This window comes from Oreochromis niloticus, linkage group LG16 (genome assembly GCF_001858045.2).
Source record: "Oreochromis niloticus isolate F11D_XX linkage group LG16, O_niloticus_UMD_NMBU, whole genome shotgun sequence".
Lineage (NCBI taxonomy): Eukaryota > Metazoa > Chordata > Actinopteri > Cichliformes > Cichlidae > Oreochromis > Oreochromis niloticus.
In genome coordinates this window covers 30,652,680-30,673,355 of record NC_031987.2, presented here as the reverse complement: position 1 = coordinate 30,673,355, position 20,676 = coordinate 30,652,680, and the positions used below count along the sequence as shown (strand labels likewise).

At 41.4% G+C, this 20,676-nt stretch overlaps 2 protein-coding genes and 1 long non-coding RNA gene across 16 annotated transcripts in view; 1 reads left to right on the top strand and 2 right to left on the bottom strand.

Moving 5' to 3' along the window:
• The window catches only part of ddx3xa (DEAD-box helicase 3 X-linked a), a 16,460-nt gene extending 8,668 nt beyond the window's left edge, over positions 1–7,792 (bottom strand). For 2 of the 12 annotated variants that reach the window (XM_013274006.2, XM_019352746.1), the window contains exons 1-6: positions 7,449–7,791; positions 6,609–6,660; positions 6,278–6,325; positions 5,380–5,439; positions 1,511–1,684; positions 1,054–1,189 (exon numbers count right to left, since the gene is read on the bottom strand). In XM_013274006.2, coding sequence (XP_013129460.1) covers positions 1,054–1,189; positions 1,511–1,684; positions 5,380–5,439; positions 6,278–6,325; positions 6,609–6,660; positions 7,449–7,493 — 515 coding nt within the window. In that variant the 5' untranslated portion in view covers positions 7,494–7,791. Of the gene's footprint in view, positions 1–1,053; positions 1,190–1,510; positions 1,685–4,772; positions 4,845–4,938; positions 5,032–5,379; positions 5,440–6,277; positions 6,326–6,608; positions 6,661–7,448 lie in introns of all 12 variants that reach the window. The other 10 variants (XM_013274004.3, XM_013274005.2, XM_013274003.2 and 7 more) reach the window with 10 other exon arrangements.
• nup35 (nucleoporin 35) overlaps positions 1–20,676 on the bottom strand; it is a 20,750-nt gene extending 74 nt beyond the window's left edge. Inside the window, exons 1-9 of one of the 3 annotated variants that reach the window (XM_005475264.4) lie at positions 20,371–20,676; positions 19,596–19,763; positions 19,360–19,496; positions 18,620–18,677; positions 17,067–17,175; positions 16,920–16,989; positions 14,078–14,206; positions 13,825–13,959; positions 13,538–13,730 (exon numbers count right to left, since the gene is read on the bottom strand). In XM_005475264.4, coding sequence (XP_005475321.1) covers positions 13,653–13,730; positions 13,825–13,959; positions 14,078–14,206; positions 16,920–16,989; positions 17,067–17,175; positions 18,620–18,677; positions 19,360–19,496; positions 19,596–19,763; positions 20,371–20,383 — 897 coding nt within the window. In that variant the 5' untranslated portion in view covers positions 20,384–20,676 and the 3' untranslated portion in view covers positions 13,538–13,652. Of the gene's footprint in view, positions 1–13,439; positions 13,731–13,824; positions 13,960–14,077; positions 14,207–16,919; positions 16,990–17,066; positions 17,176–18,619; positions 18,678–19,359; positions 19,500–19,595; positions 19,764–20,370 lie in introns of those variants that run through there. The other 2 variants (XM_025903763.1, XM_005475263.4) reach the window with 2 other exon arrangements.
• Positions 9,853–12,307, top strand: LOC112844133 (uncharacterized). The gene is made up of 3 exons (XR_003216733.1): positions 9,853–10,005; positions 10,234–10,382; positions 11,764–12,307. It is a non-coding gene; the product is annotated as an uncharacterized LOC112844133 (long non-coding RNA).

The following is a 20,676-nucleotide window of genomic DNA, read 5'->3' as shown; positions in this document are numbered from 1 at the left end:
TCCGCGAGGCTCCTGCCTACGGTAGCCGTAATGCTCTGACAATCCATCAAGCGGTGCGGCTTCGTAACTTAGCAAAGTCGTACTGAAACATTTGACAGATTTTCGAGCGCCGTGTACCACATAAAGTCGTTTCGAGGTCAGTAAACATAACCAGAATTCACACATAAGGCACACGGGATTATAAGGGGCACTGACGATTTTCAGAAAAATCAAAGGATTGATTTTAAGTGTGCCGTATTTTCCAAACAACACGGTAATAACGACGGCCCGCTAGCATGCTCTACCAAAAATAGTGCTTTGTTGTGTATCTGACGGACGAAAGCTAAACCAGTTCCACACCACTGAAGTTGCAGCATTTTTACAAACACATTCTGGTTCATCCATTTCATTTAACGATCCACTTTCGCTCTTCTCATTCTGCGCCGCCGCCATGTGCGTATGTAAACATAGGCGCTGCGCATGCGCGTTTTTACCCATATTCTATTGCGATATTTAATTTTTCCTATCGTTGCCCAAAATTACACCGGTATTACCATGAACGGTATGATATAGCCCAGCCCTACTTGTATCTGTGCACACAAAGGTTATTTAAATGAAGAACTAAATTGTCACTCAAAATTGAAGTTAGACAATATTTTCCACAGATTCTCCACCTCATATTACATAAAAACAAGCTATAACTGACGGTTCTTTTTCCATACCCTCAGCACTATTTTTCCATACTCTCAGCAATAACAGCTAAACTTAGGTCCTAGGACAGCACTGATTCCTTTTAGGATTTAAGTATGAACCCAAGAGTCAAGCTGGGATTGTATGGTACAATAAAAAACTTTTCTGCTAATCTCTCTGCTGCTCTAATAGTAAATCAATTAGTGAGATGAACACTTCACTAATTGGTTTAAACAATCACACACCAGAGTGGCAGCTGGAGAAACAATTTCACATAAAAATTAACAAATGCTAATATTATCAGGTAATACAAGACTTTGCTCTCAGGGCATGTTAAAATTCCAAAATTATAAACAGTACATTACTGAACGCAATGACACCCACCTTCCTCTTGAGCCTGCCCCACGGTCGTTGAAGAAGGCAGACTTGGACCTATCAGAACGTCCCCCAAAGCTGTTGTAGGCCGCATCCCTGGGAGGTCCTCCCCAGCCACCTTCTTTGTTTTCGTAATTGCCAAACCCTGTAATAAAAAATATTGGTCAATGGCAATATTTGTACCTTTTTTGGAGCGGGCAAAAGAGCCGTTACAACCGACACCCTTCTTACCAACAGCAGAACACACTTGTGTTTCCCCTAAAGCAAAAATACCATTAAATGTTACAAATCGAGTTACTCTAACAAAGTGACAAAGTTAATATTGCAAATAACAATTTACAGTTTATACAGAGTAAATATACTGTATTAAAAATAAGGGGTGGGGGAGGGTAGACTTTACAATGAAAAACTACACTACAACTAGGGCTACAGCTGGAGATTTTTAAGGACAACAGGTTTTTCCCACCTGCATTTTGCAATGGCTGATTAAACGAACCTCCACCCCTGTTACCACGGTAGGCACCACGCCCACCTCTATCATTGCGAGGGGGTCCACGCCCTCCAAAGCCCCCGTTTGTGCGGTTGTCATGGTAACCATTCACAAAGCCATTGGTGCGTCCGGAATCCCATCCAGGTGAATCTTTATTGGGTGGAAAAAGAAAAATTGAAAAAAAGAAAGAAAGAAAAGAGTTGTTAGGAAAAGCAGAAAGCGGCATGTTACTTATTTGTGTCAGTAAGCCAGTACACACTGCTGCCCTCAGTGCTGTCTATCCATGAGCCTCTCATTACTAGTTGACCTATTTTTAAATCTGAATTTCTGACAGTGGATATAAGCAACTCAATTACACGAAAACTTGGGACTGATGTCTCAAGTATAGCATCACCACCATTAGTGTCACATATTCATATTATCCAAGTTGCATAACCATGTACTTGATCTGTACAAAGGAATAGCTGTGGACAAGTCAAAGGTTTTTACATTTAATAAAAAAAAAAGTTTAAAGAAGTAGTGACTACTGAGGTGTTGCCTTTTTAATTTCTTTGGTTACACACAAGTTGTTCTACAAAGACCAGCTGAACCTCGTCTCTGCCTATATGGGACATTTACCACAACGATCTGCCCAGTTTTGGACACTGGCTGTGTCATAATTCCCATCTGTGGCCACACTGTTATCAGTGCGGGCTGAGGATGAGGCTGGTGGAGGGGGACAATGGTAGTTAGTGCTGCCATACATACTAAGGCATGCTGAAAAGCTCAATCTATGCCACAGCAGCATCAAGGGGCAGACCAACCAAAAAAAAAAAGTTCAACCTAAAGGGCTGATTAAACCTGCCCTGGGGCTTTTCATTTCCACCACTGTGGCAGATTTAAACATGTACAAACAACCCCAAAGACTCACAAGCACAGGCCAATCTGTCTGTGTGTAGTGAATAACTAAATTCTCTTCTGATACAGATCTGAGTCACTAAAGAGAAAAAAAATATTTCGTCAACAGAACAAAATATAATTATTATTATTTTATTTTTACAAGCTGAATATTTGCCATTTTAAGGTACATTTCAGACAGACAACTCTGCAAACTTTAATCTTGCATATTTACAAAAACAGGTACGACTTGACTTTAACAAACATACATAAGCCAATTTTAAGTTGAATATGACACATTGCACCTAACGTTTGTACTATGAAGCAAGAATTATCTTGATTTTATCTGGGTTTTGAGTATTACTTTGGCCCTTCACTTCTTACAAGGGTACATCACCATGGTAACCCCGCCTGCTCTGAACTAGACATGGTCTAGATTAAAACATCTTTTTTTGTTAATTTAAAGCACTGAAAATCTTTGTACTTCTGATAAATAGATTACTCACTTTTTTGACCCAAGACCCCCCCAACCCCACCCACACAAAATTATTTCAAACATTAATATATGATCTCTTTGTATTCGCCGACATATCAACTTTGCAAGCAGACTCAGCCTATGTTTGAATTCTGTACCAACAGGCACCTCTAGGCTGCAGCTGAAAGAACAAAAACTTATCAAATATTACCCATGTAATTTCCTTTCACATCTGATCTTCTGCTGCATACAGACCTGCAAATGTTGACCAGATGCTTCCATTGCCACAAGCTCAACTTGTCATGTGTAAACTTGCTTATAGCAAGAATAATGAGCACGGAGTTGATTTACTGAATTGTTAACTATCTAACCACTACTTAGCCTGTTTGCTGATGTTAGAGATATTGAAGCCAAATAACAGATATTCCAGGTATGTTGTAGCTTTGTATTACAGGGCCCAGGATTTGAGAGATTTTAGTGACTCAGAGTGGCATCAGACCCAAAAATGCATGTGGTAAAGCACAGAGTGCAGCAATGTTAGAACCTGATGTTCCAAGACAGAGTCCAGGGGACTTCAAACCAATAACCTACACAAACCAAAGAAAATTCACAAATTCATTCAAAAATACTTAAGCAAACAATACAAGTTACAACTAGAGTATGCTATTCAAACTATTTAAAATTCAAGTCAAAAACCACAGCCAATGTTTCCCATAAAACTGAACACAGCACCTTAAGAAAAAGGGAATCAACAAAACATAACTAAGGACTACAAAAAGTTAAACATCCATGACTGAATATTTGGCTGGCATTAAAGCATACAATACACACAAAGGTGTATACAAGTACGAGTTATAATTCATCTGGTGATTCTGGACTACTTACAAAAAAAACAGCACATGCCACAACACATTCACATTTTTTGAAGTCTGTGCGTCCTTCTGCCCCACAAAGAAACATTCAACAGCAAATTTATGGCATGTTCTGGAGATGCTTGCAGACCACATGCTGACAGATTTCTTTTTGTTTATAGAACTCAGATTTACACTGAATGGAAGTTAGTCTGGACAGCATGCCAGCCTACGAAGAATTAATTCAGCTCCATTACCAACTGGAGACATTAAACTCTAAAAAGCCAAACAATGATGCCCTCAGTCAACAACTATTCTCATTAAAATGCAAAACAAAAAAAAAGGCCAGGAAGAACAACTGGTAATCACTATACTTACAAAACATGAGTTTAAGACAAACACACAGATCATGATTCAATCATGTGCCAAGGAGGTGTGTTTGTATGCAGATTTCTGTTCTAAAGGTCAACTGCAGATTGCACTGGACACTGACTTTACACCACATAAAATAACCAAGGAAATCACCTGAGGTTATCAGCTGGAACAAAAGCCTGCATGCAACCACGTTATCAGTGCTGTGTTTAACAGCCAATCCTTTTAAAAACATAAAATGTAGGCAGAGAAAAGGCTGTGAAGTCAAAAAAAAGAACCCAGAACTGCAACTGAGAGGCTCCAGCTAATAAATATTGTGAATCCCATCAATAGTTCAATGTTCAAATAACTTGACCACTAAAGTCCTACTTTGACTTCATGGCTGAGGCTAACATGGTGTAGCGTATGCATGACTGGACAACACAAAACAAGTTGATATCGTCTTGTTATTAGTAAAACAGCCACACTAGTGATGCAATGCACTTAAAATAAAATAAAAATGCATCAGCAGCAACTCTGTTTGCAAGCTTTGAAAAATGCAGTGTTAGGCCCAGATTTGTGCTGCTTTTTTCCTCCAAGTGACCACAACAAAGCAAGGGCACACTGATTAAGCTATATACACTAAGAAACTCTGCATGGCATGCAGGTAGAGGTCAAAGTATACCACATTGGTTTCGCCAATCCCCACTGTAGGCATGGTAAAAGGCAAGCTCTTGAGAGGCCAGTCTTGGGTAACCTGAGCAAAGGTAGGGGAAGCAGGCTATAAAAAGACTCATGAGTACTGGCTCATGCAGTATGAGTGTTGGGCTTGACTTCACGCTTATAGTTACCAGTCTGACAGTCATCCCATCCTGAAGTATAGTTATTTCTGTGTCTTTGCTGACACTCTGCCTGCCATGGTTGGGGGCACGGCTTAGAAGAAACTTTGGGCACACAGCAGGTAAAGTATGGGCTTTATTATACAGTGGGAATATAGTTCTAATAAATCTAATATATTTTAACTAACTACAGTGAAGAAAAGCAATGAACCAACAGGGTGATGCTTAGATTCCACCCCCCCCCCAAAACTCCAACCAATTTCAACTGCAAGCATTCCAGCATAGAGAAGCACATCAATTAAACATGAACTCATACTTTTACAGTGGAGTGTATGGATCTAACCTGACCCTCCCTTCACACTGGCTTTGCTGGTGTGTACAAAAAATGGCTATTTCATGCATCTTAAAAAAAATGCAAGTTGCCCTCAGCAAAAGCGGACAGAAGGGACTTACAGAAATTTATTGGTGCCACTGAATAACCGCACTGTCTACCAGCGGAATAAGAATTTCCTGCTGTGGAATAAGAAAACAGTACAACGAGAAAAAACGTCAAGTGTGCAATGACACAGGAGTATGAATCCAAATGTTGCCTCTTTTTTTTTTTTAAGTTTTAATGTCAGTTTTTGACTTACTATGCCAGGCATGACGTATGTGGATTTAAAGCCTTTAGCAGAGCAAATATGTACAGAAGTAAATTATATATAAAAAATAAAAAAACCTCCTCAGCCACCCCACTCTGGCTACAAAACCAAAATATTACCTCAGTCTTTAAAAAAAATAAATCAGTAAAACACAACCCCCCCACCCACAAACCCACCCTCCCTCCGCATTCCCCTTTATCAGAGCAGCCAATAGCTAGCACTCCTCTTGTTCACATGCGAGACACTGCACCAACCAAAGAATACGCGTCAGAAAAATTGCGCATGAAAATACTCGAACCAAATCAAAACTTTTGAAAATTGCCATATTATCCTACTTATGAGCAGTCTAGGGCAAAAATACAGAGCCAGAGCTGTAATACAATACCACTTGCCCTACTTTTGCAGTGCCAAAATAAGTTCTCATGCAAAGATGCAGAAAGCCCAATTGACATTACGTTGTCCTCAATCTCTGCCTAGGACAAATGTTCCCTCATTTTGTATGCTCTAAAATGCAGCAAACAATGCACAACTACCAATTTTTTGGTACGGATTTGGTCAAGATTATAAGATGGATCTTGTTAGAGCCTCATTTTTTTTTTCCCCTCAATTGTGCTTGCTTTTACCATGCTCTGATGGGCATTTATCATCAACAAAAAAGAAACTGGTGTTGATGGGCCAACAGCAGATCGGCAGGTAAGTGTTAAACTTACCGTTTTTGGGAGCATCTTTGTTCCTCAAGTGAGGTGGAATGTAACGTCCTGGAAAGAGGGGAAAAAACAAGTTTACCAAATGTATGAAATCTGGCAATATTAGTGATTATGAGTACAACTGTAGACTTAAATAATGCTTTGGGCTTATTCCCCCAAGCAGGTTTTAAAAAGTTCTATTATAAACAAGGTAATTTTCCTTTGTCTCTGGTGCCAAAGAACTCCATGAAATTCGTACCACACTGTAAACAACGTTACACAAGGCTTACGCTGATAAAGCAGCGTTATCGATTTACATATACCACTGACAAGTAAAATCTGCTTTATTACTTACTGCCAGTTCCTCCACCTTGTCCGTCAGCCGAGTTCAAGTCTAGGGCAGCAAGCTATAAATTACAAAGAAAAAAATAAACATATTTTTTAAAAAGGTAAAAAACTAACTACAACACACAATGGCTATATTTGAAAACCTTTACTTGACTGGAAACACTGGTTAGCCACTTTTTTTAAGCGGGGCAGCTTAACGTGGATTTCTAAATAACCGAGGTTAGAATTTACGATCATTGAAGTTAGGCCCAACAATAAAAAAGAAAAAAAAAAGAAAACTATATATACCGGAAATTAAAAAAAAAAAAAAATCGCCTCTTAATTTCGCTCAATTTCGACTCTTAAATTTATATTCCAAGCGACTTAAAAAATTTAGAAGATTACATTTCAGAAATAATAGTCGCTGAAAAACTGTGCCAACATTTTTTCCTGCGCCACGTTTCAGGTTCAGAAGGCCTCACTCTAGCCGGGCTAACGCGGTTGGATACCGGCCGGGTGGTAAATGTTAGCCAACCCTGTATATTTCCACTGATTTCAGTACGTTTTCACCAGAGTTCGTTCACTTCTTATACTTAACATGGTTTGGGGCGACAGCTTGCCGTATTTTAAGGTAAAAACTTCAAGTGTCTGAGCTTGTTAGTCCCAATTAGCCATCACAACGCATCGGCAAGCGTCGCCATCACAAACGTCGTCACCTCCATTTTAGCAGCCGCAGCATTAGCCTAGCCTAGCTCCAGGCGAGGAAGTTGGCTAACGAAGCGCTCAATTTCTCCTCGAAACTACATGTGCGTAATGGAAAATTCCAAAATTTCTAGGAGAAAAACAGAACAACAAAATAGTTTCTTACCTGCTGATCTAGACCGTGTGGATTATCAACGACCACATGACTCATAACTAAAGAGAGTAGTGGGGGATTATTTCTGAAGAGAAAGGATTTTCTTTGTTAGCACAGCCGGCTATTCCCGTAATGTTAAAGCTTTTTTTCTGTACAAATTACGAACTTGAATCGACAGTTATCTATAAAGTTCCCCTGAAGATTACGTTTACTTTAAATAAATAAAACGACGTTATTTGTTATAAATATAAATTCTGATCAAGTTTCCGATTGAAATGATCGTTGCGGAGCTGTTCAGCAAAAACCCCCTCCCGGCAGGCTTGACCGTGGTGGAATGAGACACCGAAGGTTCAGGTAGCGCGAGATATCGCTTTTGCAACCTCAGGTCGGCGGGCTACAAAGCAAATATCGCGATGGTTCCTTTAATCTCTGATTGGTTTAGCCAGGGAAACATGAAACCCGACCCCTAGCATGTGTACTGCCACCGAGCAAATCGGCTGCAATTTGTCTTGAAAAAAATTAAGAAATAAAGAAAGAAAAATATGACTGAAACCTAAACATCTGTAAGACATATGTTATATCCCGCTATCAGAATCACCTGTATTTAGCCAGGTTTGTGCACACACACAAGGAATTTGACTCCACTTCACACTGCTCTCTTCATGCAAAAAAGAAACTTTTGTTAAGGAAAAAGCGTAAATCTGCGTAGTGCAATGTGCATATGACTTAAATGATATAACAGTGGGTTATTTTACAGTGTTCAACAGAGTGACAGACAGGGGGAATAAAATGCCTCTGTGGCGGCTGGTTTGAGTAAACAGCGCTCTGTAGTGCCTGCCCTGAAGGCTGCAGTTTGTACAGTCTGTGTCCAGGATGTGAGGGGTCTGCAGAGATGTTTTCTACCCGTTTCCTAACCCAGGACCTGTGCATCTCATGGATGGAGTAAAGATCAGCACTGATGATCCTCTCTGCAGACCAGAATAACCGCTGAAATCTGGCCCTGTGCTGCTTTGTGGCTGAACCAAACCAAAGAGTGATTGATGTGCAGAGGACATAGTGGATCATATCAGTGTAGAAAAAAAACAGCAATTCCTTTGGCAGGTTTCCTGAGTTGCCACAAGAAATACAACCTCTGCTGGGCCTCCTTCTATAGAGTCCATAAGGGGGACCATTTCAGATTGTGTGAAAAGATACATCATAGGAATCTGAAGTGAGCCACATTGGGGACATGTGTTGTTTAGGAATGTGAGGGGGAGAGGGTGGGGGAATTTCTCTGAAAGTCCAATGTCATCTCCACCATCTTGAACAAGTTCAGCTCTAGGTGGTTCTGACTGCACCAGTGGACCAGGTGGTCCATCTCCCATCTGTACACGTACTTGTCATTGTTCTGGATCAGATCAATGACCGTGGTGTCATCCGCGAACTTCAGGTGTTTCACAGATTATTCTCCTAAGGTACAGTCATTAGTGTAGAAGGAGAAGAACAGCCAGGAGGGCACAAACCCCTGGGGGAGGCTAGTGCTGATGGCCTGTGTGTGGGATGTGATGCTCCTCAGCCTCACTTGCTGCTGCCTGTCCGTCAGGAAGCTGGTGATCCACTGACAGCTGGAGGCGGGCACAGTAAGCTGGTTGACCTTTCGGTAGAGGATGTCTAGGATAACAGTGTTGAAGACCAAGCTCAAGTCCACGAACAGTATCCTGGCGTACGTCCCAGGTTGATCAAGGTGGTGCAAGATGTAGTGCCTCAGACAACCTGTTTGCTTGGTAGGCAAACTGTAGGGGGTCTGTGATGTCCCGTTTCAACACCAGTCTTTCAAAGGACTTAATGATCACAACAGACCTGTACTCAGTTAACCCTGCAATGGTGGTCTTCTTTGAGACCAGGATGATGGTGGAGCATTTGAAGCAGGGGGGCACCTAACACAGCTCCAGAGGTCTGTTAAAGATTCGGGTGAAGATGGGGGCCAGTTGCTCTGCACAGACCTTCCAGCACCAGGGGACACACCATCAGGTCCCGGAGTCTTCCTGGTCTTCTGTCTCAGCCCTCACCCCCTCAGGGGAGGGGGGTGAGGGCTGGAGGTAGTCCTTTTGTTTAGGTGTGAGTTGAGGGTGAGCAGATGGGAGGTGTGAGTTATGGTCTTTCAAATCTGCAGTAGACAGTGTTAAAGTTGTCAGGCAGTTGGGGATCCTCTTCAGGGTCGGGGGTGGACTCCTGTGGTGATGTGCTGCAGGCCTCTCCAAACTGATACAGGGTCTTTGGCTCAGAAGCTGTTTTTTTAGCTTCTCACTGTAGCTATTTAAAAAATTACACAGATGGATTTGTGGCCTTGAATCTGGAGTTTGGGGTTTACATTAGTGTTATTTGTATTTTTTGTTCTTTACGTTTATCTTTAAAAATAAACAAGCACTGGAGAGGGGTCAGAACATCAAATGGGACAATTATAGCCTGCTACTGGATATACTGACCTAGACTGCGTAGCTATACCTGGCTGGATTGGTTTGTTTTGCCTGCTGAACAAATGCTAGCCTGTCTGGCTTTTTTGGGTAATGAGAAAAATCGAAACTGCAAAGTAAGTCAGATATGTTGATACATTTCTAATTTTGGAAGGGTATAAATTGCCTTGAGGCAACTGCTGTTGTGATAAACTGAATTAAATGACAGCAGAAATTAGACAGCAAGTATAAGTGTCTGCTTTGGATAAACAAAATGTCAGTATAATTTGAATAATATGGAAACATATAAAAGAGCACTGATCCAGGCAAATATACAGTAACCTCCTGTGCAACTTTCCACACAGCGTCCTCTTCACCACAGTGACAGTGGACAGACGACACCTACTCACATGGAGCTAAAAGAGAATTAGATAGATCAAAGAAGTCTGCGCAACATCTTTCCACAATTTCTAGAATCAGAATTTCAACATTGGATTGAAACATTGCATCTAGGGTGGGTAAATCTCACTCTCAAGCCTTTTGTAACCTCAGAATAAGGTCAAGTATAAGCTGAGTCAAAGACTGCCCCTTCTGTTCTACTCTTAACCCCCATCTGTTGTTAGCCTAGCAGCATGCCTTCTGTCTGCACTCAGGCCAGGCTGTTTGGCCAGGTCTTGTTATTTATCCCTCCTTCTCAGTGCAGTACTAGTAAAGTGAAGGAAGCCTTAATAGACCATATGCTGCTGGGATAAGGTGTGCCACAGGTAAGTGGCTACTAGAACAAAGTTCAAGTGGTAAGAGGTTTTTCCAAGATGACATGCCATAAATGAAGCTGATAGTGAGGGAACCCTTCCTCTTTTACCTTTTACCAAAATGCCACAGCAAGCGAGTATAATTCACAGTCTCTTTCACACCACTGAGCCAAGACAGTGGTGTGGTGTAGTAACTGTTGATATACTTGATCTTTACTTGTGCTTTCAGGGTGCACAGGGACTACGGCCACTTGAAAGCTGTTTCAGCAGTAGTTTGTTTTAATAGTAGCTGCCCTGAAGCACAAGACTAAACCATAGTCTCATTACAACTTCAAATATGATTAATTCTGCTGAGCAGCAGAAGTAAAGAAGAGTTTATCACCCGATCGTGGCTCAAGAGTTGGGAGTGTAATCGGAAGGTTGCCGGTTCGAGCCCCGGCTTGGACAGTCTCGGTCGTTGTGTCTATGGGCAAGACACTTCACCCGTTGCCTACTGGTGATGGTCAGAGGGCCCGGTGGCGCCAGTGTCCGGCAGCCTCGCCTCTGTCAGTGCGCCCCAGGGTGGCTGTGGCTACAATGTAGCTTACCATCACCTGTGCGTGAATGGGTGGATGACTGGATGTGTAAAGCACTTTGGGGTCCTTAGGGACTAGTAAAGCGCTATACAAATACAGGCCATTTACCATTCTTTGTACCTTTTTGGAGTGAAGGAGTTAAAGAGTGATAGGCATTGGACTAAACCACTGCCACGGATATGAAGGGGAGTCCATTTTTTAAACACATAAGATATAAAACCCAAATTTATTTCATAATCATCATCGCATTCATTTTAGCAGGGGAAAAAGGGAAGAAGATTAAAATTAAAATTGTAGCTCTTGTTGCAAAGTGCACATAAAGAGCAACAATATGGCTAGAAAATAAAAACTGTATTTATTTACAATTTCTCATAAATAATAAAAATCCATTTTATGCCCTATCAGCAACCCAGGCCCATCACACAATTCAGAAGCATTAAAAATGTCTTAGCCCCTTTGCTCTACACCTGACACATAATGCTCTTTACAGCTGCACATCAATCTTCATCATTACATCATAAAGAATTGTGTAATTGTTGTTTTTGTATGTGTTTCCGTTACGTTACAGACTTCTCTTGCCGTCTGATTCACCTGCTAAAATAGACAGCACAGAGTTGGAGCTTCTTCTTCGACTTCAGCATGGGATCCTAGTACTTCCTGCACCACTGCTCTTTAAACAGCTCATGCTATATTTGCACCTCTCTGCTGAATGCCTCAGCATTAGTCATCCTCTATTACTCATGTGGCGTGTATTTGTGAACACACCGGGAGAGCACAGAGGAGCTCCTGCCTACTAAAAAATGCAGCTTAACTTGATACAAAAGTGGTCAGGGTGTGGGTGCCACAGAGGACCATTGAGCCGGAATTCTTTGTGTTTGTGTAGCTTCACTCTCGGCAGTTCTTTTCTCCTGTTCTTGGAATAATTTTAATTCTGCGGGATTTACTTGTCCCAGTTAAAGTAATCCAGACACGTGGAGTATCAGCGGTCTTTTTATTCCTCAACCTGGCAGGTTTGAGGCTTGTCTGGTGGAATTTGTGACTCCATCTGCTGGACAAATTCTGTTACATGTGCTGGAGTTACAAAGGCCACTCTGCTGCACTCTTGGGGTGGCAGGAGCTGATTATTTTACACGAAGTTGAAATTTATCATTAACCTAAATTCTTTAAATGTATTTAAGCAAAAAGCCCCACCTCTTAATGCAGCAGCGCTTTTTGGAGCTTATTTACACATCATTTTAGAAAACTTTATTTAAAACCTCTCATGGAAACATCCCAATGCTATTGTTATTAGCTAAAACTGAGGAAGACACTTACGGCCTTTACTATATTTATGTCCATTCCTGAATATATCTGCCAGCATGAAAGTGTAGGACATCAACTATGAAGTTTTTTGTTGCTGAGATAGTTTAGTGTGTAAATACTTAGTATTGATGAACAATTGCTTGAAAAGAATAAAAGAACAACACAGCTAAAGTTTTAATTGAACATATTTGCAGCTTCTTTTTGTTGATAATAATTTTTGCTGGCATGACGCAGATGTTACAGTACACGTTTACCATGTAAACAAACTGTAATGATCAGTCTCCAGACACCAGGGGGCACTGCAGAGAAGCCTGACGAGAGTTTCCCAATGTCTGCAGTTTTTGCTATGCACTTTAGCAAAGTGGACATTAAATATCCTAATTAGAGAAGTGACTTTGCTTGAATGCATTCTGGCAACATTTGGAAGATGTGTTAAAGTGAGTCTATTATGGGTTTTTTAAAATATATTTTCTCCTAAAATATGGCAAAAGTTTTGAATAATGGTGATCAGTGTGTGTAGATGTAATCTCGGTGAGTCTAAAGCTTAGATTCAGACTGCTCTAAACACTTCTTTTTTGCTATGCTTGTCCACAGATTGCATAAGATAAATATACATGGCAGATATAAAAAGTGAAGACAGCATAGACGTATCTTAAAACTGGATTCTCTTTAACTGCCTGCAGACTTCCAGTTGTAACAGCTCAATCACTAGTTTCAGATTAAAATGGAACACAAATAGGAACAGTGACAATACGTGTGTGTGATATCTACCCCTTGCTTGTCATAACAGGTCTTCATCATATGACAGGTGATACCATGAGGCCACATCCTTCATACTGTTTAATGCAGCCAAAAATCCGTATCTACTTGACAATGTGACTGTGGTGAACAGCGCCACTCCTTGGCTGCTGGAAGAACATCTCTGAATGAAAACAATGTCAATGAGTTAAAACAAAACCATTTTTATTGAGACAAAGATTAAAAAACATTGAAACACTGATTATAAAAGAAGACAGTAAGAAAAGATCCTACATTTTAGCACACACACACACACACACACACACACACACACACACAGTGTAGTGAATCAGTTCATCTCTCTTCCCATCACTTCCCCTCTCTCTTCTGAAACTGCAGGCATCCTTTTATGCGGCGTCACCAGCCAAACATGTACTCCATCGCCTTGGAAACAAAGCTGTCATCCTTCCTGGGTGTCTGTCTGTCTGCTACCACCTAAACACAGACACACATGCATTTATAGTCGAAGAAAAACAAGAGGTCAACTCTTTTAAAGTTGACCAGACTAAACCCTTGGGTAAAAGGTCACCTGGTAGTCGCTGCCTGAGTTCCTGTAGGTGGCACTGAGTGGCCTGATTGCAGAGCGAGGGGTGGTAGGGAGCGCGGAGGAGGAGAAGGAGGAGGAGACGGGAGTAGAGACAGCCTCAGTGCTGTCCATCACGCTCTGAGAGACAGATAAACAAACTTCACTGCTACTTCAAACTCAGTTTCACTTAGGGTGGACAATCGATCACAGCTCAGAGAGAAGATCAGACAGGAGCAGGGAGCAGCAGGAACCCAACCTTGTCTATGCAGGGTTTGACTCCCACCATGATGGAGTCACCAAACACCTTTCCATCTTTGGACAGCGCTTTCCTGGCCTGAAGTCTGGACTGATACTGAAGGTGCATCCAGTTACCAGGAGACGCCATCTGTCAGCACATCATCAATACGTTAAGTTAGTTCACAGCAATACACCTCAAACTCCAGTTGCCTCTCTGGTTGGGCTGTGACTCTTCTGGGCTCTAAATCACAAACACCATCCAACACTGACTCAGGGCTCCAACAGCCTGTCTGTGCTCTGATTTCAGGGTGTTTCAATAGACAGAGTGTCCGCTCTAGACCACAGACAGCATAACAGACAGATGCAGCTTCCAGGTCTGAAAAGTGAAGCCAACAATGAAGCAGTTTTAAACATATGTGGTTTCACAGTCAGACTCACTCATCGCATCTGATTTCCAAACACCTGTGATTGCAAACAGGTGCCATCATCTCACAGTTAATTCCACTGACCAATAATTTTTATCATACGTTTCTTCAAAAACGTTTTTTTCCCCTGACAGAAATGAGATAATAAGATAACTAAATAAAAACTAAGCATGAGGACAAAAAAAACCCCAAAACAAAACTACAATGAAATGTATTGACACTTTGAAATAAAACAAATAGAAACAAGATGAAAATATTATGAAGACAGAAGATCCAATCAGAACCAATTCATTCATGCCTCGTAGAAAGGCAGGACGAGTTTGGAAATAAGGTAATCATGTTGTGATTACAAGATTAGCTGTGCATATTTGAACTGCTCCGAGCTAAGGTTTGACTTTTTTTTTGGACATGGTACAACTAGCTCCCATGTTCCCCCATTTCCTCATGAAAGTGCAACAAAATGTCAACACTTGGGAGGAAGTGAAGAGCAGACGCATGGACACATTTCACATTTGATGTCAAGGTAAATCAGATGCTTTGTAAGCCGTGTGGATCAACTCTCACTGGTAACAAACAACTTTTACACTTTAGTCACTGACTCAACTTTAGATTTAGTCTACTATAATCTTATGATATTTAGCCGACTAAAACTAAAAGAATTTAGATGCCTTAATCTGTGTCAAAGTTATTACTGCTACATCCATCGTTTATACTGTCAATAATGTAGACACGTTCCCATCAAATAAAGCTAGAAAAGGCCAAAAGAATTAATACAATAATAATAATAAAAAAAGAAAGCTTTGGTGATGTGCTGCATTAAATCTACTGAAAGAAACAGTAGACAGCGATACTATAAAGGGATGCACTATCTGCAAATTCAAAATTCAAAGAAGAAGAAAAAAATAAATAAAAATAAGGAACAGTAAAGCCTTAACGTGTAGAAGGGCATCTAGGAGCAGAGGGCACTCACTCACACACAGCTATGTTAACATAGCAAGGTAAACAAGTGAGCTAAAGGACATATGGCCCACATTGTAATTGTTGGTATGAGCCAAACATGGCAACACAGCACAGCCACTGCAACACACACGGCAGACGTCACTGCTTGTTTACATTCTGGCAAATCTGTGGCCTCTTGTTTCTAGTGACATCACGCAGACCGTGACTCATCACCTCTCAGAAGTACTTATCACCATAGTTCCATGCAACTTATGGGAAAAAGGGAGTGAAAAAGAGTGCTTTTGTAAAAATCAGTGAACCCCAAGAGATCTGAACCCTCAGATAAGTTCTGCTACAATGTCATATTTCACTTAGTCTGTTGGTACTTGTTCAGAGCCAATACTAGGAAAGTGATTAGGAAGTGATGCAAAACCAGCAGTCATAAAATGTTTTTGATAGACATTTCATCAGTCTGTAGGAAATGGCAGCCATCAGGACCTGTGGTGTCTAAGAAGAGGTCAAGAAAAACCCCAGTGACTTAAAAAGATTGAGGCATGACCTTCAATGATGCTCAGTAGGAAACCTTTCCTGCATCTTCAGAATGAATTTGAATGCCTAAAGTTTACAAATAAACATCCAGAGGCGCGATGCATTTTGGAAACATGTCCTTTGGACTGACGTCATTAAAACAGATGTTTTTAGCTCAACAAGTGTTAGTTGGTAGTTAGGGCCTGTGCTGCAGGCACTGGCACTGAAAATACAGTTAGGTCCACAAGATGTGACCGTGCATTTTGGTCCCATCTTGACTGTTTGATTTAAAGTCCACTGTGATTGTATTCAGATGCAAAAATATAAAAGTGTCACCGTCCATATACTTATGGACTTAACTGTATTTCACTGCTAGCAGGTATAATGGATTCAGTTGAACACCAGAAATGTCAGGAAGCAAACATGTTATTCTGCTCTCTCTCTCTCTCATGTACTGTGCCCTGCAGTCACGTGGCCTTCTGCTCTGCCGTGATGAACTGCAGCTAGTGATGGTGTCCTTGTTCTGCTCTGGAGGTCTGCAGCGATCCGGAGGGACAGGCAGGTGATTCTTGTGCCACTACAGCAAGTTCATCCATGGGTCCATGGACTGACTGGAGAACTAGCTGATTATATTATGTAACTGAGTTTTTGTTCCTATGTATTGGGTGGATTTCTTAGGTGTATTTTATCACAGTTCTTTTCCAGGAGGACTGGGATAAAATCCCATAAAAAGTTCCCATTATTGATTTTCACTTTATCATCTTTAACTCTGTTTTAGTATTTGTTTTTACTATTGGAACACAGCTTATCTCTTATTTGTTTGCATATTAACGGTATATAGTTAATATGCAAACACTATATGATATAGTGCCCCTTTGATCAGACACAAATATCCCGCAGTGTGATAATGACATACATCAGTGCGATGTTCTCTGTAACTATGAAAACACAGCTGTGCGAGTGTCTCACCGTGTGTTTGAGGATGTTTCCGTATTGAGCGAACTGCAGCAGGATGTAGGAAGCCGAGGCTGGAGGGAAACTAAAACACACAGACATTCCCTTAATGTACATAGAGTGCATTTAAACTGAAGTGTGATGAAGTGTGAGCATAAATACCCAAACACTGTGACCCAGGTCTGGTCCAGCTGGTCGTCAGATGACAAAGACTCTCCTTGAGTGTAGAAGGGGTCCACCTGAGCTGGAGACAGACACATCTGCTGCATGCCTGTCGGGACAGAGATGTTACCCAGTTAATCCCCATAAAGGCTCACTGTGAGCAAAAGAATAAACCTTTTCAGTGCCAACACAAACAAAGCTTTGTGCACTGATGTGTCAGTATCTGCAACTGCAAGTGTTATTGGGTTTTACAGCAACAAACAATGAAAGAATGCAGGTAAGCTACTAGCTACCAATTCTCCTAATGGTTCAGTGACAGTAGAATGAAATTAATAATAATAATAATAATGGATTGCATTTATATAGCGCTTTTCTAGGCACCCAAAGCGCTTTACAATGCCACTATTCATTCACTCTCACATTCACACACTGGTGGAGGCAAGCTACAGTTGTAGCCACAGCTGCCCTGGGGCAGACTGACAGAAGCGAGGCTGCCATATCGTGCCATCGGCCCCTCTGGCCAACACCAGTAGGCAGTAGGGTAAAGTGTCTTGCCCAAGGACACAACGACCAGGACAGAGAGGACGGAAAGTAGGACGGAAACCTCCTTTTAAACTAGAAGAGAGAAGGGAAAAATACTAAATGTGGCTGTCTAGTGATTTACAACCATGTTCTAGTTATATTCCCACATACAAGTTGCAAAGTGTCTGTTTTGCAGTTTTATCATCCAGCAGCCACGTCACTATTTGTCTTGTCTATTAACACAGAAAAAATGATCACAGACAGACTTCATCCGTTTTGCCATCTTGATGCAACAAAGTTGCTTTGAAGACAGCAACTGACTGCGAGACGTCCCAGCCCTGCCACCCATCTTTGAAGCAACCAGCCTAAAGAAAACATGGCCTCATATTTGTTGCACACTGTCGCAATAATTATGGTTGTGCCACAATCTCATACCACCATTTTCCCTTAGTGTCACTGTGATCAAACTGCAATCTAAATCTAGGCTAGTCAAAAAGTAAGAAAAGAGTAACATTTTCTAATTAGTGCTACGACCAACACTCTGTTTCCCTTTATAAAACAGAATATGCTTTTTCTGACCACTAACTTTCTAGATAAAAGTACCACCAGGAATTCCACTTCTCCCATTTACAACATCCACTAAGGGCATAAGCGTGAGGAGTGAGAGGATTTTGGGCAGCTGTGGATATAGATCTGTCACTCCATAACTAAGCAGTGAACCAGTGCTACAGATGACAGTAATAATTAGTATAACCAACCTCATAGTTCTGGTCCCATCAAAGTTTGATTGTTGACTTAGCCGGCTAATCCCTCACTTCACTAGCTACAATGACTTCTGTCACCAGCTGCTCTTTTTATTTATTTACATTTTTTTTTTTTAAAGTACTCTCAGGAAGCCATTGTTTTTAAATGTTTCTACAACAAAAATATCCTTGATGACTTCTAGCCATTGCAGCACATAACACAAACATTACTGTTAGAAGTTGTTGTAAAGTCACTATGAACAGAGTAGTAGCAGTGTCAGTGTGTACCTGTTCCTGGAGTAGAGGCCTGACGTGCTGACAGAGGAGACTGCATGACTGGGAACGACTGTAGAGAGAGTTAATCAGACAGAGGAACATAATTTTAAAAAGCCTTTTTCACATGTCATCATGAATTTTGATTAAACACAAGCACTAGCCAGTCATCTGGCCTGTAATGAGCCTTGTCACACTGGGTTTTTTTGGTTTGCATCATTGCCTACTATATGTTTACTTTCATCGTGCACATGATCACCTGCTCAGGAACCAATTGTGTGCCATTCAACCACCTGTATCTATTCCTGAACATCTGTGAACATATGAAAATCATATTGAGCATGCATGATGATGTACAGAAATTAAGTCCCCATGAAATGCTATAAGGCCTCCATGAATCACTACCTTATTGAGGGTAGAGGCATTCCTGTTCGTGAAAGATCCCAGGAGCTATGCTGTCCTGTCCCAAACTAGTCCTGGGTTTGGTTCTTTACTAAATGTGATTCAAAAGACTGCTCTGTGAAGAAGTATGGCCTAGGTGAGCTCACTGGACACAAGGTGACTGTGTCTGACCTGGGGTCGGGGTTCATTGGGGAGCGTCTGATGGCCGAGCCTTCACCCATTTGCATTTCTTAATTCAGTCTCCCTCTCCAAAAACCCTCCTGCTGTTGTCTCAGTTACAAAACCAGGAGGTGGCAGTTTTCATGTGAAAATAGACGGTTTAACAATTCACTTTACCGTGCATGCTTACTCACCTGTCTGTGTGCAGCAAGAGGTGTCGCTACAGTAACCAGGTCGTCATGGATACTGCGAACAGGCGGGGCTCCACTCTTGTCTTTGGGTGTGGGGACAACAGGCTGCATGGCAGAACCTCCACCACCACCTCCTCCTCCTCCTCCATTTAAAATAAGTTAAGTATGAATATCAGTCACTAATGAATCTAAAATATAAGCTTTAGACAACAATCAGGTGTGTCTCTTCTTCCACTCACCTCGATGTGTGCTTGTGCTATCTGCAAGTGGTGAGGCCAAGCTAAAAGGGCGAGGCTGTGGGCTAGCTGGAGCTGGCAGGTCACCCATCAGGAAACCGGGCAGAAACTGAGCTCCAGAGGTTGGCTTAGGAGAGGTAGGAGAGCCCAGGGTCATCGGCTCTGAGCCCACTGAGAGACAGGGATAATTTCATGACAGACGGTCCAAAACAGCCATTAATAGAAATAAAGCTTTAGCGCTTAGATGCTAGTATATTATTAAGAAGCTTCTGATAGCATGTCTATCTCTGACACTCTGACAAGCGGGAAGAAATGCCCCAAATCTAGGTGTTTATTATCAATGTTAAATCTGGAGATGAACGCAAATTGGTGTATATATATTTGAATAATGCTTTGTGTAGAGGAATCTTAGTTACTGAAAAAAGAACGTTCTCATGGTGTGAACTTCATTGTGACCTGTGAGCATTTTTTTTTTAACTTATTCTCTCGTCTTAGGACATCCGCAGTTTATAAAAATGCTAACTAATGATTAAAGTATTCATCAATATATATATATATATATATATATAAATTATACTAAAATACAGCCACTTGTGGTCGACACATGGGCTTTTTTTAATGCTTTACCTTCTACAGCGCCAGAAGCAAGAACATAAGCACCGCTGCTCCAACATAGAGTTGACAGATGACATGCTTGCCTAATAAACCCATAAATGCCGAATATATAATATCATCAAACTGAACGCAACGGGTTAAGATTTCAAAAAGTTTCCCTTACCTTGTAACTCCATCTCTGTTTCTTTCCTTTCTGGCCGCGATTTTCAAAAGTAGGAAGTGACGCTCGGAAAAAGGGATGGCAGCCGGCTAACGCGGCTAGCAAAGCTAAATGATGTGTCACAATAACTCACTGTTACTGCACCGTAAACGCGACTAGGAGTCAGTGCTGTGTTTAAGGATCTAAACTGTTACAGCTGACCGGTTTAAAATCTGCTCTTTCAGTCCAACACGGGGTGTTTCCGGAGCTCAGAGGTGCTGGGAGAAAAGGCTGATGCTAAACTGGAAGTACTACAGCTTACTTCCGGCG